At 42.7% G+C, this 24,425-nt stretch overlaps 1 protein-coding gene across 2 annotated transcripts in view; it reads right to left on the reverse strand.

Annotated features, from left to right (window-relative positions):
* Positions 1–1,095: 1,095 nt before the first annotated feature.
* The window catches only part of AK5 (adenylate kinase 5), a 248,648-nt gene continuing 225,318 nt past the window's right edge, over positions 1,096–24,425 (reverse strand). For both annotated transcript variants that reach the window (XM_061186427.1, XM_061186428.1), the window contains exons 13-14: positions 20,911–21,099; positions 1,096–2,282 (exon numbers count right to left, since the gene is read on the reverse strand). In XM_061186427.1, coding sequence (XP_061042410.1) covers positions 2,214–2,282; positions 20,911–21,099 — 258 coding nt within the window. In that variant the 3' untranslated portion in view covers positions 1,096–2,213. The remainder of the gene's footprint in view (positions 2,283–20,910; positions 21,100–24,425) is intronic.

The following is a 24,425-nucleotide window of genomic DNA, read 5'->3' on the forward strand; positions in this document are numbered from 1 at the left end:
AGGGCCAGTGTAGCTTGAACCAAATGAGCAAGAGGAGAGTGGTAGTTGTTGGGGTGAGAGAGGGCAGAGGGCCAGATCAGGTGAGGCCTTGAATGTAGATCATTGTAAAGGAGCTTGGACTGTGTTCTGATGTCTTCTACATACAGACAAGGTCTTCTTCGAGGGGCAGAGACCTCTAAGGTCCTTTCCTGCTTTAGAATCCTCTGACTTCAGTGATGTCATATCAAGCCATTCAAGTCAGTCAACCTGTTTTAACAGTTCTGTAGAAGACTTGCTTTGCACCTCTAGATACTCTTCTTCCGGGCAAAGCCATTTACCCCTGCTGATCTTTTTCAAGAGGGTGGCCAACTGCAGCCATAAAAGCCATGGCTGGGCTTGTCTGCTGCCCTGCTGTCTATCAAAGCTGTGGTGGGCATGGGCTGTTGACCAATATGTGGTATGTGTTTAAAGAATGTTAATTCCTACAAAGAGTCACTTTGTGTTTTCTGGCACAACTGATAATTTTCATCCTGTAACTCTCTTTTTCTAATTTGCTCAAATATTCCTTGTCCTCCCCTGTAGAGAGTGTTACAACTCGGGGTAGTAATAAAGTATTTGACAACTGTGTGAGTTGTAGGAATATACCCCTTTTTGTTAATAGAGGCGTAATTGTAACCAAAGAAATTTAATTTCTTCTTTAGCAAACACTGACATTTCTGTTTAAGAATGACTGCTAGAGTAAAAGGAAATACCATGTATCATGAATTACACTGGAAGTTCTTTCTGTAATAGCTCAAAACTGGCCTATGGCCAAAATTAAAACCATATGAGCATATCATAAATCTCAACTCTTACTGTGTTTGCTTCTAATTCTGTTTGGAATAAGGCTTCAAATGCTTTCCAGAATGATGTGAGTTACAAATAAATAGAAAAAGAGTTATCCTGTGTTCCATTTACTTTATTTGTACATATCCATTTCAAGAAAAAAAAAAGATTTTAAAAATACAGTTCTGTCCCAGAAATGGATCCTTATCTGCACAACCATTGAAGAAAAAAAAAAATCATGCAAACAGAAACTATGGTCTTTTCTAGTGACTGAATGGAAGATGCAGTTATTCCAGTAGAATATATAAGAAACTCTTATTTGGCAACTGATAGCACAAAAGAGAAACCAAACTTCACCGGTTTGATTTGAGGAAACACAATTTTACATATGGATAAAAGGTTTGCAAACCCCTGGAAAAGGCCTGTATGGAACAAATACAGCATTGGGATCTGTTAAACATGGTGTACTGACATGCCCTTTCTACCCACATCAGTTTTGTTACTATATTTCTTAATTGCTTGGTAACTAAATAGATAATCATTTAAAACCAAAGCCATAAGTTGACATTAGTCCAGTGAATGTGATAACAAACCACCTCATGCTTTTAAATTCTGTGTGGTCATTGGTTTTAACGTATAATTCCCCAAATGCACCACCAGGTATAGAAGAGACTAGGTTATTAGATGATTTATCCAATTTGTTCACTTAGCCAATACGACACTATTCCAAGTAGCCAGTATCATTGAAATGAATAGAGAAATGTTACCGGTGACTAGTCTAGATTTTGCTGTCTTGGAAAAGCTATACAATTTCACATATAAAAAAGCTCTTATCACATTTTTTCAAATTTAATCAAATTTCTTATGAACAATTGGTGTTGTCTCGTCAACCCAATCTCTTCAGCTCTGAGCTGGATGAGACTTGAGGAAACAGCGTCCAGAGGAAGAGGCCCAGGCCTGCCCCCCATCTTAAGGGCCTTAATCAGGTAACAAGAGATAGATCTTGAGAAGAGGAAGGAAGATGTGATGGGGCGTTAGGGGGTGCTAACTCCTCCCTGTCTGCGGAGAGTAGAACCGAATGATCAGACTAGTAAGTCCTGAAGGCACAACTGACACAGATGGGCACTGCACTGCTGTTCATGTACTAATTTAGCTCAGAGGTGATAGAAAAGTGTGCTGCTGTGAGTGCAGACAGCTGTCTGACTTAGGAAGAAAGGTTGGATAATACCAAATACACCATGCATGATTTCCAGACACCTCTCAGGTCAAGCTGGGAAGCAAACAGCAATGTCAGGATTTGGGGGCGGGGGGCACACAAAAGGTTTAAATGGAAACATACTGTGTTAAGGGATGAACTTTTAATATTTTTCTCTGTCTCCACTCTCCTTAACATACATGCATTTTTGCCTTCAGAAAATAGAGTCAATAGCTGTGCAGAGTTGAAGAAAAACTTCCTCTGGCGTCCCCTCTGCATTTATCTATGTTTAAAAGGAAAGAAAGAGAAAGTTAGTCTTAAGAAATGTTTGTAAATAAGGCCACTTTTAGTAATAAAAAAGATTACCTGCTTTTAAGTTGCTGTGCAAAATTTTAAAACACAGGACTCCAAACTCACAGAGAAAAGAGTAGTTGTTTAAAAACTAGGTACCTAATTAAAAAAACAAGACACGACTACACACCTATTAGAATGGGCAAAATCTAAAACACATCATCAAATACTGGTGAGGATGTGGAGCAACAGGAACTCTCATTCGTTGCTGATGGGAATGCAAAAGGGTACAGACAGTCACTTGGGAAAAGAGTTTGGCAGTTTCTTACAAATTAAACATTCTTAGCATATGACCCAGCAGTTTGTGCTCTTTGGTACTTACCCAAAGGAGTAGAAAACGTATGTCCACACAAAATCCTGCACACATGTTTATAGGAGCTTTATTCATGATTGCCAAAACTTGGAAGCAACCAAGATGTCCTTAGGTGAGTGGATAAATAAACTGTGGTACATCCAAACAATGGGATATTATTTAGTGCTCAAAAGAAATGAGCTATCAAGCCATGAAAAGACTTGGAGGAAACTTAAATGCATATTACTAAGTGAAAGAAGCCAATCTCAAAAGGCTGCATACAATATGATGTAATGGAAAAATGGCAAAACTGTGGAGACAGTAAAAAAAGACCGAGAGCTGGGGGGGAGAGAGGAATGAGTAGGTGGAACGCAGGATTTTTATGGTAGTGAAACTATTCTGTGTGATATTATAATGGTGGATACATGTCGCTATACATTTGTCAAAACCCATAGAACGTGCAACGCCAAGAGTGAACCCTAATGTAAACTATGGACTTTGAGTGGTAATGATGTGTTGATGTAGGTTCATCAGTTATAATGAATGTGCTACTCCTGTGTGGGATATTTTTGTTTTGGGGGGTGGGGTTTTGGCCACACCGCGCGGCTTACAGGATCTCTGTTCCCCGACCAGGGATTGAACCCAGGCCCCCTGCAGTGAAAGCTCGGAATCCTAACCGCTAGGCCACCGGGGAACTCCGTGTGGGATGTTGATAGTGGGAGAGGTTGTGTGTGTTTTGGGACAGGGGGAATATGAGAACTCTACTTTGTGCTCAATTTTGCTGTGAACCTACAGCCCGTCTAACAACAACAGCAAAAGCTAGGTGCTTATTGAGGTAGATAAAGTATTGGTAAAGGTCACGGAAAGGCTTTGAGTTAGTTAAAATGAGACTTCTGAGTGTTCTGGAGTGTTTGGAGCAGGGTAGGAATAGGGCAGAGGTTGGGGGATGAGAAGGACGGGTGCGGAGAAGAAAGCAAAAGTTGAGACCTCAACTTGCAGGTGTGCTAAGTGCTAAGCGCAGAGCCCTCTTGGAGATTGTTGATACGCCAGGGCAAGGAGCCAACAACAGAGGAAGTAGGAGGGAGCTGATTTCCTGGGCGTGAAGGCACTACCACCCCTTCCTCTCAAAATTTCCTAACATTGTGCCAACCACTGAGATTTGTCCCACTGCACATGTAGCATCCATAGAAAGTAGAGGCCTGGTGATCCGAATGAGACTCATGGAAGGGGCGGGGTTGTGAGCTTGCTAAAACGCAGCTTTTTCATACTTCATCTCCAGAGGTTCTCATTTGGTGAGTTTGGGCTGGGCCTTCTAATCCACGAATTTAACAAGTTCTACAGATGATTTTGATGTGGGTCATCTCGGACCACACTTTGAGAAACTCTAGATGATTGCTTCAATTCCTGTCTACCTTCTTTGTGCAAACGAGTTTTGATTTCACAACCCCTGGGATTCCAGAGGTAGAATGAATGCTCAAAAGGGGAAAAAAAAAAAAAAAAAGTACACATTTAGGGACTTCCCTGGTGGTCCAGCGGGTAAGACTCCACGCTCCCAATGCAAGGGGGCCTGGGTTCAATCCCTGGTCAGGGAACTAGATCCCACATGCCGCAACTAAGAGTTCGCACGCCGCAACAAAGATCCCGTGTGCCACAACTAAGACCCGGCACAGCCAAATAAAAAAGTACACGTTTAAATATCCTAGAAAATAGATAATAACGATGTTTGTAGAAGCATTGTTTGTAATAGTCCCAAACCGGAAAAATTGCAAATGTACATCAGCAGTAGATGGATAAATAAATTGTGGCATAGTCATATAATGGAATACTATAGTAATGGAAAAAAACAAACAAACTACAGCTACATCCAACAACATGGATTAATCTCACAAGGTTGAGGGAAAGAAACAAGTTGAAAAAATATGCATTCAGTATGATTCAATTTATATGAAGTTTAAAAATGAGCAAAGCTAAATTATATCGATTAGGGATCCATACACAGTTGATAAAACCATAGTGAACCAGGGAAATAATTATCATGAAAGTCAGGATGGTGGTTACTTCCTGGGGAGAAGAAGGGAGATTTGATTGGGAGGGAGAGACGTGGCAGAACTTCTGTGATTGTCTGCTGTTTCTTGACCTGCATGGTGATTACACGGTGTTCATTTTATAATTCTTCAAATTTTACATATAACTTTTATGCATTCCTGTATGTATGCTGTATCTCACAGCAAGGAAAAAATAAAACCTAAAAACATTTTTTCAGCTTCTCCCCCTCTTCCCCATAAACGTATCATACTTGATCCTTACAGGAGGGTTAAAGAGCAACCCGCAGCTGGTTTGTCTCCCTGCCTGGCGGCTCTCCATCTGGGGGGCAGGGACTTTGCTGTTTTCTGTCCCTCATAGCACCTTGCTTGTTGCTTTACCTCTTCTTCCTTTCCCTTTCAACCAACAAACATCTTCTGGGTGCCAACAATATATTACATGCTGGAGAAACCACGGTGAAATGGACCCAACGGTCCTGCTCTCAAGGAGCTCACAGCTCAAGGGTAGAGACAAACAACAGGAATTCACACCGTTGTCAGGTAAGCACAGGAGCTCTGGATAAAGGGATACTTTACACAATCTTGGGAGGGCAGGAAGCTTCCTGAGGAAAGTCGTCGTCGTCATCATCATTAAAAATAATACACTTTACTACTAATGAGGCATAAGTGCTATTTTTTTTCACTTCCACCCTTGCTTTACTTTCTCCCTTCCTTTTCTCCCCTCCCTCCTGCCCTCTCTTAATCCCGTCCATCCCTCCATCCCTGCTTTGCTCACTCCCTCACTCCCTACTGGGCTGCCTCCCTCTATCACACCCTCCCTTTTCTGCTCCTCTCTCATTCCCTCTCCTCTCACTTGCTCCCTTCTTCCAACCCCTGCTCCATCCTCCCCTCCTCCCTAGCACTAGTGCTTTTAAACAAACAGGTAATTCTAACAATGATCTTAGGAGACAGGTATTGTTATCCCCATTTCACAGATGATGAAACTTAGGTCCTGAAAGATGAATTAAATTTCCCAAGGTCATACAGCAAAGCAAGTGTCAGACACCTGGTTCAAACCCAGGTCTCTGACTCCAAAGTCCTTGTGCTTGTTGACTACATCCTTGTATATTACATCCACCAGTTCAAAATAGCTGGATGGTTGAAATTAGTGGGAGTAGCAAGGAGTGAAGCTGAAATAATAAGAAGAGGTTGACTATAAAGAGGCTAATAGACTATTATATAAGAATAATGGGGATTTGGGTAATGGTTTTTAAGGAATAGGTTGACATAAACACAGGAACATGAAAAATTTTTGATACATATTTAATTGAAAGGAAAGAAAGTTTGAAGTATACGGCAAAGAGCACTGTATTAGGAGAGATGATACCTGGTATTGTCCTTGGTGAACTTCAGGACCTCGACTGGCCACTGATCCTCCTGGGGTCTCAGCTTCCCCCTCTAGTATATGAAAAGACTGAACTAGGACTTGATAACTTCCAGGTTTGGTTCCAGCTCTGATATGCAATGCTATTCCAAATCTAAGTTCACATTTTAGTGGGGATAAGGCTCCTACTGTTAGGCATCAATTTAGTAGGATTGTTCAGCTTAGTTTGGTGTTGCCAGGTAGGCTGGGTCTAGAGGAATAGAGATGTATTTGAAGATAATAAAGAAGAATGAGAGCCTTCCCTATGGAGAGAACAGATAGAGGTCTGAAAGCACCTGGATTTTTCAGGGAACAATGGATCATTCCTTGAGGATACAGCAAAAACAGCTTGGTTGAGGGGAGAAGAAGGGGAGGAGGCTAGAAGAATAGGTTGGGATGAGCTTGCATCTCCATAGATTTTCCCGTTCTGGACATTTTATATAAATGGAATCACACTATACGCAGCCTTTTGTGACTGGTTTCTTTCACTTAGCATAACGTTTTCCAGGCCCATCCACACTCTGTCCTCTGCCACTGCCCACTGCCCTGCTGAGCAGTCACCTGACCTCGCCTTTTCAAATCCTAGGAGGAGGGAAGAGAGGAAGAGGCTGTGAACTCAATTTCCTGCCCCCTCTCAGAGAGGGTGGGTAAGAAGAGGTAAATCCACAAGCACTAGGCTTATTATTTACACGATCCGTGATGATATCAGTGGGAGATGCATCAGATGCACAAACGCTCACTACAACCCTTCGGTACATCTTATAAGTTCTCTGTCCTGCTGTCCAATGCTTTGTCCTTGGCAGAAACACTTCCCAAAATTCACTCCAGATCTCCAGAAGAGGAAGCTAATTAGACTATGGATTGACCCCAAGTCACCTTCTACTTCATGTGCATGTAAGTATTCTCATTATAATATAATTACCTAATCCAGGGATGCCTGTAGTGGGACTTTCAGCTTGGTTACAGCCTCTGCTTCATTTGGACAAACCCCAGCCAGTTCTTGGACCTCTCTGGTCCTTACAAGGTGGTCAATATTTTTCACCTTCCTCTTTATTTATCTGTTCTCCATAATTTTTTTTTAAAAATATTTATTTATTTATTTATTATTTTTGGCTCCATCGGGTCTTAGTTGCGGCACGCGGGATCTTTCATTGTGGCACACAGGCTCTTTCATGAGGTGTGCGGGCTTCTCTCTAGTTGTGGCCCATGGGCTCCAGAGTGCACAGGCTTAGTAGTTGCGACGGGTAGTAGTTGCACATGTGGTGCATGGGTTCTCCAGTTGTGGCGCTCTGGCTCCAGAGCACATGGGCTCTGTAGCTGTGGCACACAGGCTCTCTAGTTGTGGTGCGCAGGCTCAGTAGTTGTGGTGTGTGGGCTTAGTTGCCCTGCGGCACGTGGGATCTTAGTTCTCCAACCAGGGATCGAACCTGAGTTCCCTGCATTGGCGGATGGATTCTTAACCACTGGACCACCAGGGAAGTCCCCTCTCCATAATTTCTTGTTGAACTCTAGTTACTTGCATTTAACTGACTTAACATGTCCCCTATTTTACTAACTAGCCCTGATTTGTTTCCCTCCTCCAACCCATTCTTCTCTAACCAATACTACCCCACACTCTTAACCTTATATGCTTTTCTAAATTTGTCGTCCTTCCAAAGGAAACCCACGCCTATATTTCCCACATTCTTATCGCCTATCTAATAATCATCATGTCTCTTTTAACACTGATAAATTATTAGTACAAAAAAATTCTTTTAAAACAACACTGATTACATCCTCTCTATTTTTCTCCATTTTTTTGACTGATAACCTGTTCGTTCAATGTAATGCTAGTGTCACATTCACATAATCTGGTTTACTGTTATCTAGAATTTCTTCTAAACTCTGACGAAAACACATTTGTTCATTACAACAACCTTTCTTTCCATTGTTACCTCTCGCCGCTTATCATCGTAATGAACTAATGGCTCTTTCAACATCTTCAACTGGTTGCAATTCATTGTGATGTTCAACTTTTCACTTCTTGGCCAGATATAAGCCACCACTATCCCAAATATCTACATGGCCAGCTCTGTGAGGACAAGGCCATTACTCAGCATTTGTTTCCTCAGAGATTGGCCCTAGATAGGTATCTAGAAAGTATCCTCTAGATATCCAGTGATCCCACTCCTGGGCATATATTTGGAGAAAACTATAATTCGAAAAGATACATGCACCCCAATGTTCACAGCAGCATTATTTACAATAGTCAAGACATGGAAGCAACCTAAGTGTCCATTGACAGATGAATGGATAAGGAAGATGTGGTACATATATACAATGGAATATTACTCAGCCATTAAGAAGAGTGAAATAATGCCATTTGCAGCAACATGGATGGACCCAGAGAGTATCACACTAAGTGAAGTAAGTCAGAAAGAGAAAGACAAATATCATATGATATCGCTTATATGTGGAATCTAAAAAAAATGACACAAATGAACTTATTTACAAAACAGAAATAGACTCATAGACATAGAAAATAAATTTATGGCTACCAAAGGGGAAAGGCACAGGGGAGGGATAAATTAGGAGTTTGGGATTAAAATATACACACTACCTTATGTAAAGTAGATAACCAGGGACTTCACTGGTGGTCCAGTGGTTAAGAATCCATCTTGCAATGCAGGGGACCCCAGTTCAATCCCTGGTCAGGGAACTAAGATCCCACATGCTGTGGGGCAACTAAGCCCTCATGCTGCAACTACTGAGCCCAGGTGTCACAACTAGAGAGCCTGTGTGCCACAACTAGAGAGAAGTCCACGTACCGCAATGAAGAGCCCGCGTGCTGCAACGAAAGATCCCGTGTGCCGCAACTAAGACCCAAAGCAGCCAATAAATAAATAAATATTTTTAAAAATTAGAAAAATAAAATAGATAACAAACAAGGACCTACTGTATAGCACAGGGAACTATACTCAATATCTTGTAATAACCTATAATGGAAAAGAATCTAAAAAAATGAATATAAATATATATGTATAACAATCACTTTGCTGCACGCCTGAAACTAACACATCGTAAATCAACTATATTTCAATAAAAAAAAAAAAAGGAACCCTTATTTTCCCATTCCTTCTTCCCTTTCCTCACAGAAACAGGCTATTGTAGGAGCAGAAACATACTCTTGGAGCCCATTTTCTGACCCACTATCTGGACTTTATAGAAAGATATGGATTCTCTCTTGTAAAAGCTGGGCAACTTGGTTTTAGAAACAAGGGCTAATGAGCACAAGCATCTGAAGGGCGACACTTGATACTTTCTGACATCTGAGACTGGGAGGCAGAAGGCTTTGCAGCGGGATCTTGTCAATCAGGCCAAGGCTGATGTTTGGGGGAAGTTGCAAGCTGGGCTGAAGGAGTGAGTCATGCCCCGGAGCTTTAGCTGGGCCATCTCCCGCTTCTATTTCCATCCAAAACCTCCCTCTTCATTTTGCTTTGTGGCTTAAATCCAGGCCTTTATTTATTTAATTAAATAAAAGAAAGCTGCTCATTGCCATCCAGAGTCACGTGCTGTGGTGTGTGCCTCTGTGGAGCCCAAGGACGTGAGGAGATTTCAAGACAGAATCAAATAATTAGACTTTCTAGATGGAAAAAGCAGCCTTTGACTTGGGTGAGTGGGAAATATATGAAGTTAATCTGAGACCCTCATTAGGCCCAAGAAGCAGAATTCTGAGAACAAAAATTGAGAGGCAATGAGGTAACATCTTTTTTCTTATAGAAGCTCTGTGTGTGTGTGTTGGGGGTGGGGGGGAAGGTATAGATTGGATTTTTATGGAGCAAAAGAGAGCCCAACTGAACTGAGTGGGATCAAAGCCCTCTGTCTACTCTCCAGATTTCTCCTTCAGTTCTTCAGAGATGACCTGATCATTTCCTGAATCTCATCTAATTCCCACATGGGGAATATTTTAAGAGAACAACAAGTGGCTTTTATATTTTCATATATAACTGTGGAACTCATAGGAAATGGAAAAGAACCAACTTCCTAAGTGCTTTCTAAGCTACAGGAACTATTCTCCGTGCTTACAACTTTAGCAAATTTAGATGAGCTCACAAGGTGCTGGTGTTTAGTCCTTGATGAACAGATAAGAATCCTGTGTAATTAGCATACTAATTGTACAGTGTGAAGAGAACTTCCTCAGCAATTGTGCAAACTCGAAAATAAGGTGTCCTCCCACATACGGTAAGTTTTTACCCCGTAATCAATGTGATAATATTAATTTACAGCAACCTTCTTTTCCCATGAAGAGTAAAAGTAAGCTTCATGATCTTTTCCCAAAGGATCTCCAATTCTGAATCAGCAGAGTCAGAATGTATGAGGTTTTAATATATTTAATTTAATTGAAAACCAGGTGAGTGGATTTGCTTCTGACTTGAAGAATTTATCACTTTCGGTCTAAGACTTGATATAAAATCCTGCAGTAAGTGATATCCTGATCAATATACAAAAGATTTTTTTAATAAAAAAACTAAAGGCAAGTGAACAGGAAATATGATGAAATTTCTGAGGTTTCACCTGACTTCTGGAAGGAAAAGTAGAGCAGTCAGAGATAGTATTTCTGCCCAGCCGTCAGCAGAACAGATTGCAAATTAGGAAAGTAGTTACACCACCTTGGGAATTGCACGTTTTGTCTACTCTTTAGTTCTATGAATTTATGAACCGTAAAACAGTTGGCTGGGGCATATACCCTGAGAAAACCATAATTCAAAAAGAGTCATGTACCACAATGTTCATTGCATCTCTATTTACAATAGCCAGGACATGGAAGCAACCTAAGTATCCATAGACAGATGAATGGATAAAGAAGATGTGGCACATATATACAATGGAATATTACTCAGCCATAAAAAGAAACAAAATTGAGTTATTTGTAGTGAGGTGGATGGACCTAGAGACTGTCATACAGAGTGAAGTAAGTCAGAAAGAGAAAAACAAATACTGTATGCTAACACATATATATGGAATCTAAAAAAAAAAAGAAGGTTCTGAAGAACCTAGGAGCAGGACAGGAATAAAGATGCAGACGTAGAGAATGGACTTGAGGATACGGGGAGGGGGAAGGGTAAGCTGGGACGAAGTGAGAGAGTGGCATGGACATATATACACTACCAAATGTAAAATAGATAGCTAGTGGGAAGCAGCCGCATAGCACAGGGAGATCAGCTCGGTGCTTTGTGACCACCTAGAGAGGTCGGATAAGGCGGGTGGGAGGGAGACGCAAGAGGGAGGGGATATGGGGATATATGTATATGTATAGCTGATTCACTTTGTTATAAAGCAGAAACTAACACACCATTGTAAAGCAATTATACTCCAATAAAGATGTTAAAAAAAAAAACAGTTGGCCAGTTCAAACACTGCCCAGATGGAGTGTTTTTTCTGAATTTTCCCACACTGTTCAAAACATTGCTTGAGTTTCATTTTTCATGTATTGGCGCCATGGGGCTCCTGGGAAAAAACCAAGCTGCTATTGAGTGTTTTATGATGATTGTGTGGGTGTTGGCCACCTTTTTCCTCTTCTAACCCTGTCCTCTGTTCAACCAGACAGAGCCCCACACCACAGGGATCCCTCACAGCCAGAGGAGAGCGTGGTGCCCAGCCACGGCCAAGCCCTTCACATGCAGCACTTGTGCACGTCTCTGGACAATCATTAGATGCGCTTTTCCAAAGTCGGTGTCATGGAAAAGGCTGCCCCTGGGGAGTCATCCATTTCAGAGATCTGGTCAGGCCACACATTCCTCCTCACTCTCAAGGCCTTAGAAAGAAGGAGGACTACGTACACCTTTACTTTAGAGAGCTTTAAGGACAAGCTTTAGCAAAAATACCAGGATGATTCATAATCTGCACATTAATGATGGTTCTATACACAGGACTTCCCAAAGTACCAGCAGTTTGTCCATTTAAAATGTTACCTGCTACTCCCTTTCCTTCTTTCTCTTCCTCTCAATTCTGTCTGTAGTTTAAATTTGACTAACAGATCTTCTCACAGACATGAAAAAACAAAAAAACAAAAAACTGTCCTTTCTTAAAGTGACTTTTCTAAAACAGATCTGATCAGCCATGTCCCTGCTTGAAATTAGTGGTTCCCTTCATTACTTGCAGTACTTAGTTCAAACTTTCTAGGAGAGGCTAGAACTATCCAGGATACAGTAAACACTAGCCACAGGTGGCTACTGAACACTTGAAATGTGGCTAGTATAAATGAGGAATTAAGTTTTTTATATTCTATAATTAAAGTGAATCTAACTTTTAAAACTAATATTTGACTCAATTATTGGAACATTAAAAAATATATTTGAACAAGTTGGGTATGTGAAATCTACCTTTTCAACTGGAAATTTTATGAGATACAAATACCATTCTAGTATTTCTGATGAAAATTTAGAATCTGAATTGAGATATGCTTAAATACCAGATTTTGAAGACATAGATTGAAAAAAATATAAAACCATCTCATTAATGATTTTTTATATTGATTACGTGTTAAAATGATAACATTTAGGCCATATGAGGTTAAATAAAATATATTGTTAAATTAATCTCACTTGTTTCTTTTTACTTTTTTTTTGGTTAATGCGACTGCTAGGAAATTGTAAATTACCTATTTGGCCCAGATTATATCTCTGTTGGACAATGCTGGTCTAGAATATTTATTGTATGAAGGAGGAATGAAGCCTCTACCTTGCTTTTTAGTCAAGTCTGCCCCCCACTTTAATCCATCTGTGCACACTACGTCCTGTGCTAGTACTACTGGTCTCCTTCTCATGTCAGAGCCTTGGTCCCCTCCCTTCCATCTGGCTTGAACTTCCGCTCATCCTTTAGGACCCAGCTCAAATGTCTGCTTCTTTCTGAAGCTGTTACCTACCTTTCCAGACCCAAGCTTTTTTGCTCCCAAAGACCTGGAACATTCTGTAAATCCTATTACTATTGATAACATTTACAACCTTGCTGTGGGTGCAGAGTTTCCTCTGTCTCTTTTCCTCTCTGAATACCCAGCACTAACCACCCAGCATTTAGAAGTTGGAGATGCCCCATAAATGTCTGTGGACTATATCAAAGACCTTAGATGGAACAGCACCAGTTCTCTGCTGGTAGAATCCATGGCAGTGACTACTGCAAAGGTTCTGAGTTAGGGTAGAGCCCAGTGAAGGGACTGCCCTGAGCTGGGTAAAAGCAAAACCTAAACCCACCATGTGATGAAAGCAACCACAGAGGGAGACAATCAGGAATGTGTACAGAAGAGAACAAAAGTCTGGCGTTCTCTTCTGCCTGCTGTCCTGGGAGGAGACAAGGCTGCAGTGAGCACAACTCGGTTCAACAGGACCACAGGGGTGCAAATACTGTACCAAATCAAAAGCTCTTTGTGGGAATCTAGTGAAGGCCTGACAATCAGGAAGGGAGCGGGGTGGAGAGAAGAGTATTTCAAACAGACTCGTAAGGAATGGGTTTCTTAAGTCTCTCAGAGACAGATGGAAGATTTATGCCTCATTTGTCAAGCGGGAGGACAGAACCTCAGGGCTCCTCTAGGTCACTCTCTCCTTCATGTACTTTCCTTTCTCCTGGGCCAGCGGGCAGGAGGGAGAGTTTTCTCCAAATCCAGGTTGCTAGTAGCACTCAACCAGGGCAGGTCCAGATTGAATTAGGGGAAGCTTCAGACTCAGAACTGAGAAGTAAACTCAGCTGAGGTGGGGCATTGATCGAAGAGGCCAGGCATCCAGGAAATCCCAAAGTTTTTCTATATGTTGAAGAACTCTTCTCAGGGCAACAAGGAGAGAAAGGGAAGTGAAGATTAATGTATTAAAAAAAACCTCTGCTTAGGCCCTGAATAGACATTTTTCCAAAAAAGACATACAGTTGGCCAACAGACACATGAAAAGATGCTCAATGTCACTGATCATCAGGGAAATGTAAATCAAAACCACAGTGAGATATCACCTCTCACCTGTCAGAATGGCTATCATTAAAAAGACCACAAATAACAAGTGTTGACGAGGGTGTGGAGAAAAGGGAACCCCTTTGCACTGTTGGTGGGAACGTAAATCGCTGCACACACTGTGGAAAGCAATATGGATGTTCCTCAAAAAATTAAAAACAGAACTACCGCATGATCCAATTCCACTTCTGGGTATTTACCCGAAGAAAACAAAAACACTAATTTGAAAACATATATGCATCATTATTCACAATAGCCAAGATATGGTGTTCACCAGTAGATGAATGGATAAAGAAGATGTGGTACATAAACACAATGGAATACTACTCAGCCATAAAAAGAATGAACTCTTGCCATCTGCGACAACATAGATGGATCTAGAGGATATTATGCTAAGTGAAATAAGACAGAGAAAGACAAATACTGCATGATCTTATTTATATATGGAATCTAAGAAACAAACAAAACAAAATAAAAACAGACTCATAGACACAGAGAGAAAATGGGTGGTTGTCAGAAGGGAGGGGAAGGGGGGTTCGGGAAGTTGGGCCAAATTGGTGAAGGAGATTAAGAGGCACACACTTCCAGTTATAAAATAGATAAGTCATGGGGATGTGATATACAGCCTAAGGAATATGGTCAACAATACTGTAGTAACTTGGTAAGGGGACAGATGGTTACTAGATTCATTATGGTGATCATTTTGTAATGTATTTGAATTTCAAATCACTATGTTGTACACCTGAAACTAACGTTATATTGTGGCTACTAGAAAATTTAAAATTACACATACAGCTCACTTTTAATTTCCTTTGGATGGCACTGGGGTAGAAGGAAGAGAGTTATGTGTTCCTGAGAAAAACAAGGAACAGCGGTACATAAAAAATACAGCAAACGTTCTTGAGTTAAAAAAAAACTGTCATGCCATTGAAAATCAGTGAAAAGCAGACCTATATCTGGACTCCAGTTTTAAATTACACGGAAAAACATTAAAATTTTTTCTTTAAAGATACTAGTTGAAAAAAGTTTACTTCCAAATTTGTTTTTGCCTTTCTTCCAGCACACTAAATGCTTCAAAACAATGGGGCAATGTTTACTGACTTGCCATAGAGAAATATTGTGACCTAAATTTTATATACAGTGAAACGGTTATTTGTGTAACAAACCACCATACTGACATTCTCAGGTATTCGTAGAGAGATTGAACTAAAAATTAGTTCAAGAGTGATTTTAGCCAATTGGAAGAAGAATCAAAATGAAGAATTTGAGTTCAGAGAATTCAAGGTATAAAAGTAATCTGGGTTTTTCCTTGCCTTGTGCTAGATTCCTATCTTAGGAATGCACTTGACTAAGGGCTGTCAAGTGGATTTTGCATCCAAGGGGTAAAATTTGATTTGATGCTGCCTTCTGCTTCCACTCCTTTCATGGAAGTTGCAGCAACAACATTTCTCATTCCTTATCCCGCAGTTCACAGGAAGTCTCCTGCCAGGTTGGATGACTACCCAGAACAATACATGGGTACAGCTGTATTTTGGGACTTACTAAAAATGGCTAAGCTATTTATGAAGTTGGGACACTGAAGCAGAAGAACTGTTGAACGAATAACTTATTTTCTACTTTACAAAAGCCAAGTTGCCAAGGAACTGGATTTTCTGCATCTGTTGAATGCATGTTTAATGAGTCATTGGTCTCTCTTTTTATGTTTTAAATTGATTAAGACTAATAAATAACCCAGGGATGGATATCATCTGTTACCAGGACCGCTTCCTCTATGGCCTGGGGGTATTTCTGGGCTTACGATGCCATGAGCAAAAAGTATACTAAAAAATCAAGAGGGCCTCCCTGGTGGTGCAGTGGTTAAGAATCCACCTGCCAATGCAGGGGACACGGGTTCGAGCCCTGGTTCGGGAAGATCCCACATGCCGCGGAGCAACTAAACCTATGCACTACAACTACTGAGCCTGCGCTCTAGAGACCGCGAGCCACAACTACTGAAGCCCGCGCACCTAGAGCCCATGCTCTGCAACAAGAGAAGCCACCGCCATGAGAAGCCCACGCACGGCAATGAAGAGTAGCCCCTGCTCACCGCAACTAAGGAAAGCCGCGCACAGCTTGCACAGCAACGAAGAACCAAAGCAGCCAAAAATAAATAAATAAAATAAATAAATTTATTGGAAAAAAATGAAGAAACACAAATGTAAGAAAATATATCAAAATGTTCATTAATGGTTATCTTTGGGTTGAAGAATTCTGGATAATTTTTATCTTTATGCTCTTAAATTTTCTAGTTTCTTTTTTAAAAGTAGTTGTTACTTTTATCCTTAGCAAAAGGAGAGGTTTTAAATGTCAATTTATACACTTCTGTACATGCCACTTGAGGAAGCTATTTCTGGAATTTCTCCCAGTTCACAAGATCTTCTCTTCTGGAAATTCCTTGTTCTCCCATCAGTTTTCAGGGAAGAGTCCCAGGCAACCATGCAACCATGTTTTTATTAGTCAGGTCTTAATTCAAATGCTACCTCCTTAGAGACTTTCCAAACACCTGTCTAAAGTCCCCACCCCTAACAAGTCACTCTGTTTTGTCTTATTCATAGAGCTAATCCTATTAGCAATTATTTTATTTTCTTGTCGACTGCTCTTCTCTTTTCATTGAGGGACTTTGTCTTGTTTATTGCTGTGTCTCCAGCGCCAAGAATCTGACACGTGCTATGCACTCAATAAAAGAGCCACAAGTGAAAAAAGCTCCACCTGGCCTGCCTGGCCATAGCTGATAGGACCAGGGACTGGAGCAAAACAAGGCCAATCAGAATATTTCTCTCTGGAATTTGGAGCTGTTGTGGTAACATGAACATGGAAGCTGCATGTTTGCCATATTCTAGCTTCTGGGCCAGAGAAGGAGAAAAATCAAGATGAGAGAGAGAAGGAGGGAAAGACAGGTGTGAGGAGCATAGGGAAGCCTGGTCCCACGGGCTTCCTGGACCTGCTGCGTTTCAGCCCTGGTTCACATAACCTTACCAGTAAGTTCCGTGTTTCAGGTTATGCCAGCTAGGGTTGGTGCCTGTTACCTACAACCTCAAGAATGTACCTGTGGTCACCATCATGCTTTAAAAATTCATAGCCAAAATATTTGAAGGAAATAATCCAGAATGTTTGCCTCTGAGTGATGGGACTACCTAGTTTTCTATATTTTCTAAAACAAGTATGTGTTACTTTTATGATTACAAATATGTTTTTGTTTTTTGTTTTTTTTTCCCCTGAGAAGCATGGAGTGACAGACCTAGGGTATTCCAGGAGATCCCATTCTGTCCATCCATTTTATTCTGCTGAGAGGTTTAGCTGTGAAATGACTCACCAAGTTCCCAAAGCTCATTCACACCACTGTGGCTTGGGTTTTCTTATACCCAGGCCAGTATTCTCTCTACCGGGCAACCTTTGAACAATTATTGTGCTGTTCACTTCAAAATGCTACATTTCAATTATTTCTTCAATAATAAATTCTCTCCCTCAAGGTGAAAAAAGCTTTCTCTTACAGGTCAACTCTAGTGAGTTGTGTGTGACTACCTGTATTGCTGTGTTGAGAAAGTTTCTGAGGCAGCGTCCAGACTGGGTAGGAAGGTAGTACCACAGCTGACTAATGATGTCTGCCCTGAGTGCAAGGAGGAATGGAGTGGCGTGGACGAAAGTTCTAATTCTTTCTTAGATGCAGCGCAAAGCTGGCGTTGTAAGAGAGGAAAACGGAAGGTCAGGGGATCCATTCGGATCACATATGCTTCTATCCCTTGGTTTATGATACAAGAAGTTCTAACTTTATTGTATGATGATGGCATAACAAAGACAAAGAATAAGGCAGTGGCTATATAAGTTCTGCTTTGCTTTTTTATTACTTTTGTTTGAAATTTCATTGCACTTTTCCAGCTAGTTGGTGGCCAAAAGGGCTGATTATCATTAGGCAGTAAAGGTGTCAGGGGATGGATCAAGCGTAAGCATAACTGGGCAACACTGAGGTCTGAGGGAAGTGCTTTTGGAGGGTCCTCTGTTTCTGGGCTGGACCACTGGGCAGCTCTAATTCCTAAAGAAATCTCACTGAGCTACTGATTCATCTCACTTGCATCTTGAAGTGCATTCACCACCCCCATCTAGTTTAAGAAAACTCCTTAAATGATCCAGGAGCCCACCTGGAGAGTGAGCAGCCCCGCCTTGGGCTCAACAACCAATGAGACAGGGAAGGGGTACTAAGAATCCGAAGAGCATCGCGGGAACAAGACACAGGCTGTCGCTTCAAATCAGAGGCAATTAAGCTGATGCTCGGAGACCAGGCAGGAGCCCAGAAGGCCAGAGGACACAAAGGGACAGAGACTTTCACCTCCAGTGGAAACCAAGCCGGCCTGCTCTCTCGCTTCTCCTCCAGTCTCCCTCTGTGGCCTGAGATGCTGGTAAGCCCCACGGGGCACCTGCAAAACACTGTCACCTCCCTGGGCCCCTGGGCTAGCACTAGGCTGCCCTGTGCTGTCTCTACTCCAGGTGGGGGAGGAGATCTGTTCATCTCTGCAGCTGCGTGGGTGAGGACAGTCCCAGGGCAGAGGCAGGGACAAAGCAGCTTCTTCAGAGAGACCCTCTGGGAGTCCTGAGGGCTGGAGCCCACGCTGTTCTGGAGTCAGGGCTGGAGTGGTTTTAAATATTTGCCAAGTGGATCATACATGTTACCTCACCACAGACCCAACAGCCAGCATCTCCAAAATGCGGGGCGGGGGGGGGGAGCTGCAGAGATGAGCTGCGTGGGACGGGAAACTCCCTTTCCCATTAACTTAGATATTAAATTTCTAAGGAGGATCCCAGAAATCAGCTTTATCTGAGAACTCGGTTAGCCCCGCATGCACGTACCAATCATTTGTGAGTGTGTAGAATTTAGGTTGGAATAATACAGGAGAGAGGTAAAAGGGCTTTTCTGACTCTGAATTACTTAGGGACTTTTCTCACCTCTGCAAATCTTGAAAGTGGAAGGTAATTTCCACGTGTGTTCTAGGCGGCACGAAGGGTGGAAATCACCAATCCTGGAAAGGCCTCTGCCACCCGAATTCTTAAGACCCTGCTCTTACATAGTGCACTTTTTGTTTGCTTGTTTCTAAAGATCTAGGTCTTAGTTTTATGTAGCAAGCAGAGGTTACATGAAGTACAGCAAATAGGATTCGTCTTGCTCATCAAGTCCTAGCAATTGGAAGGAGCTGCCTGGCGTGCTGTGCTAACAACATCATGAGGCCACGTCTGGGTCTTGAGGAAAGCACCACGATGGCGTAGCAGTGTCTGCTGTGGGTGCAGAAGGCGGGGATGACGGCTGTCATGTCACACACATGACATCTCTGAGTTAAATCATGGAGCACCTTTCAGATTCAACATAGGGCTAAGTTCGTAGGAGTCTGGAAAATGGACCATTAACAGGCTCAGAAGATAAGAATTCATTATCAATGGTTTTCCCCAAGGAATGGATCATGTAGCTGTCTCCGAGACAAGTTTGTTATTGATTGACTGATGTCTCCTTTTAACTTCCTGGGAAAAGCAGATAGTAGCTGTTCACTCTCTCTCCTCTGCCTTGGGTCCTCAGGGTTTGGTTCCTGGATACTCCCCAGCCTCCCAGCGGTCTCCTGGCCTGACCTTCTTGGGACCCATTCTCCACAAGGCTGATGGAGGGAGCTTTCTAAATGGAAACCCTGACTATGTCTGTCCCCTTTGGTAGTTCCCGTCATCATCCTCAGGATAATTATTTTCTCCTGTGATAGGTTCATCTTGATCTGGTCCTTGCTTGCCTCTCCACCTCCACCTCTTGTCCCTCGTTTCCTTGTCACTGTAGGTCACAGCCGAGCTCCTTCTGTGGGAGGGGCTCTGCTCCCCTTACGGCACCCGCACCTCGGGCTCAGCTTAGTTCTCCTCTGGTGACCTTCCTCAACGCCTTCTGCCTCCCCTCAGACCAGCTTAAAGGGCCCTTGGAACTCACTCTGTGCTTGCTTTGACCCCATACTGTGATCACAGGTGTGTCTCTCTCCCCTACTAAACCCTAGGCTCTAGCAGGCAAGAACCGCATCTTATCACCTGCATCCAAACCACCAGGGCAGTGGATGGTCCATAGGAGGTGCTTGATACACAGTTATTAAATGAGTGAATGAATGGGGATTGGGTAGTTTTCCCAAATTCGTGAACTTAACAGGGACTCAGCATGGATTAGTGCTCGTGATCATTGAGTTGACACCACCCATTTCCTCATTGTTCCACCTCATCTGCTCTCCTGGCCCCATATGCTGCTTCTCCCAATAACACTAGTCATTGCAAGAAATTGAGGCAGCCAAGGGCCAATTATGAACTAGGCAAAAATCTAGAAATGCAAGTTGTTGAATTTTAGATCTAGACGAGACCTTCTGGATCCTCCTGTGCAGCTGAGGTCTGGGAGGCAGAACTTATGCCTCATCCACGCCTCCCTCCCTTCCTCCCTCCCTCCCTCCCTCCCTTCCTCCCCCTCCCCCCTCCCCTTCCCCTCCCTCCCCTCCCCCTCCCCCATCCCCCTCCTTCCCACCCCCTTCCCTTCCTCCCTCCCTCCTCCCCTCCTCCTTCCCTCTCTCCCACTTTCTTGGAAATGGGACCGTTTCCAGCAACCATAATGGCATCTATAAACATCGTATGGCCAGCTTTTCATGGTCCATATGACGACATACAAAAGTGAAGAGAGTAAGGGACCCATATTTTGGCCCAAATTGTGCAGCTACATGCAGTTCTAATTCCAAGATCCCTTAACCGAAATTTCCTATTTTTTTTGAAAAAAAAGTGGGTGGCTGGTTCATTTTGGGGGGCTGTGAGGTGACTCACCTTATGTAGCTGTGTTTTCGTCTCATAGTAGGCGACCATGGGGATGGAGGCCCGGTAGTAGGTCTCAAGGCGCTTGGTGATAGCGGTTCTGTCGTCCGCGCGCGGGCTGCTCCCGCTCCTCTGGAGAAGGCGGTTGGTCATGGTGTCTGCCGAGCAGTCCATACAGATCACCAAGCGAGGGTCTCCAATCTGGGGATGGGGAGGGGGCACAACACGCTCAGAAATTCCACTCAGCGAGCTTCTGGAAAGACCTGGGATCCCTAGTTCTTTACTTCTGCTTCCTCTCAGGGTTCCAGACCTACATTGTGGCAGAGTTGGGACAGGACATCACGGCTCCTTATTTCCACATCAGCGGCTTTCCACAATCTGTCCTCCACACTAAGGGGAGGGGTGTGTGTGTGTGTGTGTGTGTGTGTGTGTGGTGTTTCCTGCTGGGAGCCCTGCCTGACCTACCGAGACAAGCTAATCACCTCCTTCTTTGTCCACCACTATACCTTACATGAGCCTCCAGGAGCACACTGTGGCTGTGTCTGTACTGCGTGGTGGTCAGTAGAGCACAATGGTTGAGCACACAGAGGTTCGAGTCAGGCTGCTGAGGGTCAAATCCTGGTGTGGTGACTTGTCTCCAAGATGGTCTTCATTGATTCATTACCTTCATGTACTTTAAGCTCTTCCCCCCATTGAGACATAGAGCCCATTCCTCTACCTCCTTGAATCTGAGCTGAACTGTAACTGACCAACAGAACATGGTGGAAATGACGCCACATGCTTCTATTTTTTAATTTTTATTTATTGATTGATTGATTTTTAACATCTTTATTGGAGGATAATTGCTTTACAATGGTGTGTTAGTTTCTGCTGTATAACAAGAGTGAATCAGCTATACATATACATATATCCCCATATCCCCTCCCTCTTGCGTCTCCCTCCCACCCTCCCTATCCGACCCCTCTAGGTGGTCACAAAGCACCGAGCTGATCTCCCTGTGCTATGCCGCTGCTTCCCACTAGCTATCTATTTTACATTTGGTAGTATGTATAAGTCCATGCCACTCTCTCACTTCGTCCCAGCTTACCCTTCCCCCTCCCCGTGTCCTCAAGTGCGTTCTCTACGTCTGCATCTTTATTCCTGTCCTGCTCCTAGGTTCTTCAGAACCTTCTTTTTTTTTTTTAGATTCCATATATATGTGTTAGCATACAGTATTTGTTTTTCTCTTTCTGACTTACTTCACTCTGTATGACAGTCTCTAGGTCCATCCACCTCACTACAAATAACTCAATTTTGTTTCTTTTTATGGCTGAGTAATATTCCATTGTATATATGTGCCACATCTTCTTTATCCATTCACCTGTCGATGGACACTTAGGTTGCTTCCATGTCCTGGCTATTGTAAAGCCACATGTTTTTAGAAGCAAGATCATAAGAAGTTTTGCAGTTCCCGCCTGGTCAACTGCCATCTAAGATGTCCAATGACTCTGACTGCTAGGCTGGGAGGAAGCCCAAGCTAGCCACACAGAGAGGCCATGTGGACAGAGATGCCTGATCAGACCTTGGCTGTTGTAGACATCCCAGCCCCTGCTCCAGACATGTCTACTCAGCCTTACCAACTATCTGACTGCAACTGAATAAAGGACCTCGAGTGAGAACCAGCCAGCTGAGCCCATCAACCCCCAGAACCCTATGAGAGAAAATAACAAATTGTTTTTTTAAGTTACCTGACTTCATCATTAACTAAAAGTGTCACTCAACTTCTCTGCACCCCCAACTTTCTCATTTGTTCAATGAGGATGATCACAGAATTGCTGTGAGGATTAAATACAATTAAATAAGGTAATGTAAGTAGATTGCTTGGCATATGGAAACACTTGGTAAGTATCAGCCACTATGCTTATTTCCCATATTGGGCTATGATCTCTTTCTTTGTGTGTAGGCAATAGGGATGCTCAGCTCCTGATTCCAAGTCTTGTATATAGTAGGTAACAAAGAAATGTTTTCATGAATGAGTGATAGTGTATGATCGGTAGTGTGTTTCTCCCCATCTCCCCATCCTTCCCTTAAAGTGTTCTTTTGCTTCTGATGTCTCTCTCTGGACGATACCAACCTTGCCTCCACTACCAATTTCAACCCTGGATCAGAAGAAATTGTTGCTCTCTTCTGATCTTGCAATGTAAACGAAAGTTTACCGCCCCACTGTGGAAAGCGCCTGGGAGGGATGGGAACAAACTCAGGGTAGGGGAGGACTTTAAGACAACACGCAGAGTCGTAAGTTGTCAGTAAGTGCTGTTCAATGATTTATCTACCGCCTCTGAAGGATGTACTTTAAGAAACAGAGTGGAAAAATTCTCCAAAATCTAGAAGAGTGAAATAAACCTCTGGAACATGTCATCTAACTCTTTTGTCTTTATTAATTGGAAGAAAAAAAAAAAGAGCATTTGAGCAGTAAGAAAGCTGGGTGAAAGTTTAGAAGACAATGACCCTTGTCCACCAGCAGAGGGCGAGCTTGGGAGGCAGCCTAGGGCTCAGTTACAGAGTTTGGCTCCTGGAGCAGTTTCCGGCCGGGGTTGTGTTTGGAGACTTAGGCGATTTTTCTTACTGTGGCGGTTTTCAGGCCAGGCCACTTGTGAGGGCACGGATGACAATTCAGGGACTCACTCAGGTACAGAGATAATGTGTGTCTGAGCAGGAGCTGGCAGTAAATGAACCGAAATAAGTGCAGGACGGAGAGGGAGCTTCCACCTTGATTCTCAAAGTGTGGGCTGTGAACCGGCAGCACAGGCTTCATCTGGGAGCTTGTTAGAAATGCAGATGCTCAGGCACCATCCTCGACCTGCTGACTCTGCATTTTAAGAAGATCCCCAGGTGATTCTTCACAAAATAATACCTTGAGAAGCTGCTCTCCTGCCAAGATTGGGGTTTGACCTAACCTATTTCTCCTGGAGTCAGCACTCCCTTCCTACATAAAAAGCTGTCGAGCAGCCATTCCATTTGGAAGTGGCCTGTACCACTGATTCTTTTTTTTTTTTAATTAATAGATTTTAAGTTTTAGAAGTTTTAGGTTTATGGGAAAATTGAGCAGATAGTACAGAAAGTTACCATATAATTCCCCTCCCCTGGTTTCCCCTATTATGTCTTTAGTGTGGTACATTTGTTACAATTAATGAAACAATGCTGAAGCATTAACTGAAGTCCATAGTTGACATTAAAGTTCATCCTTTGTGTTGTACATTCTATGGGTTTCGACAATTGCATCATGTCATGATCCACCATTATAGCATAATACGTAATACTTTCACCGCTCTGAAAATCTCCTGTGCTCTTCCTATTCATTCCTCCCTCTCTCTCCTCCCTAACCCTGGCAACTACTGATCATTTTTTAACTGTTTCTATAGAATTGCCTTTCCCAGAATATCATATTGTTGAACTCATCCAGTGTGTAGCCTTTTCAGGCTGGCTTCTTTCACTTAACAATATGTAATTAAGTTTCTTCCATGTCCTTTCATGGCTTCAGAGCTCAT

This window comes from Eubalaena glacialis, chromosome 3 (assembly GCF_028564815.1).
Source record: "Eubalaena glacialis isolate mEubGla1 chromosome 3, mEubGla1.1.hap2.+ XY, whole genome shotgun sequence".
NCBI classification, from domain to species: Eukaryota; Metazoa; Chordata; class Mammalia; order Artiodactyla; family Balaenidae; genus Eubalaena; species Eubalaena glacialis.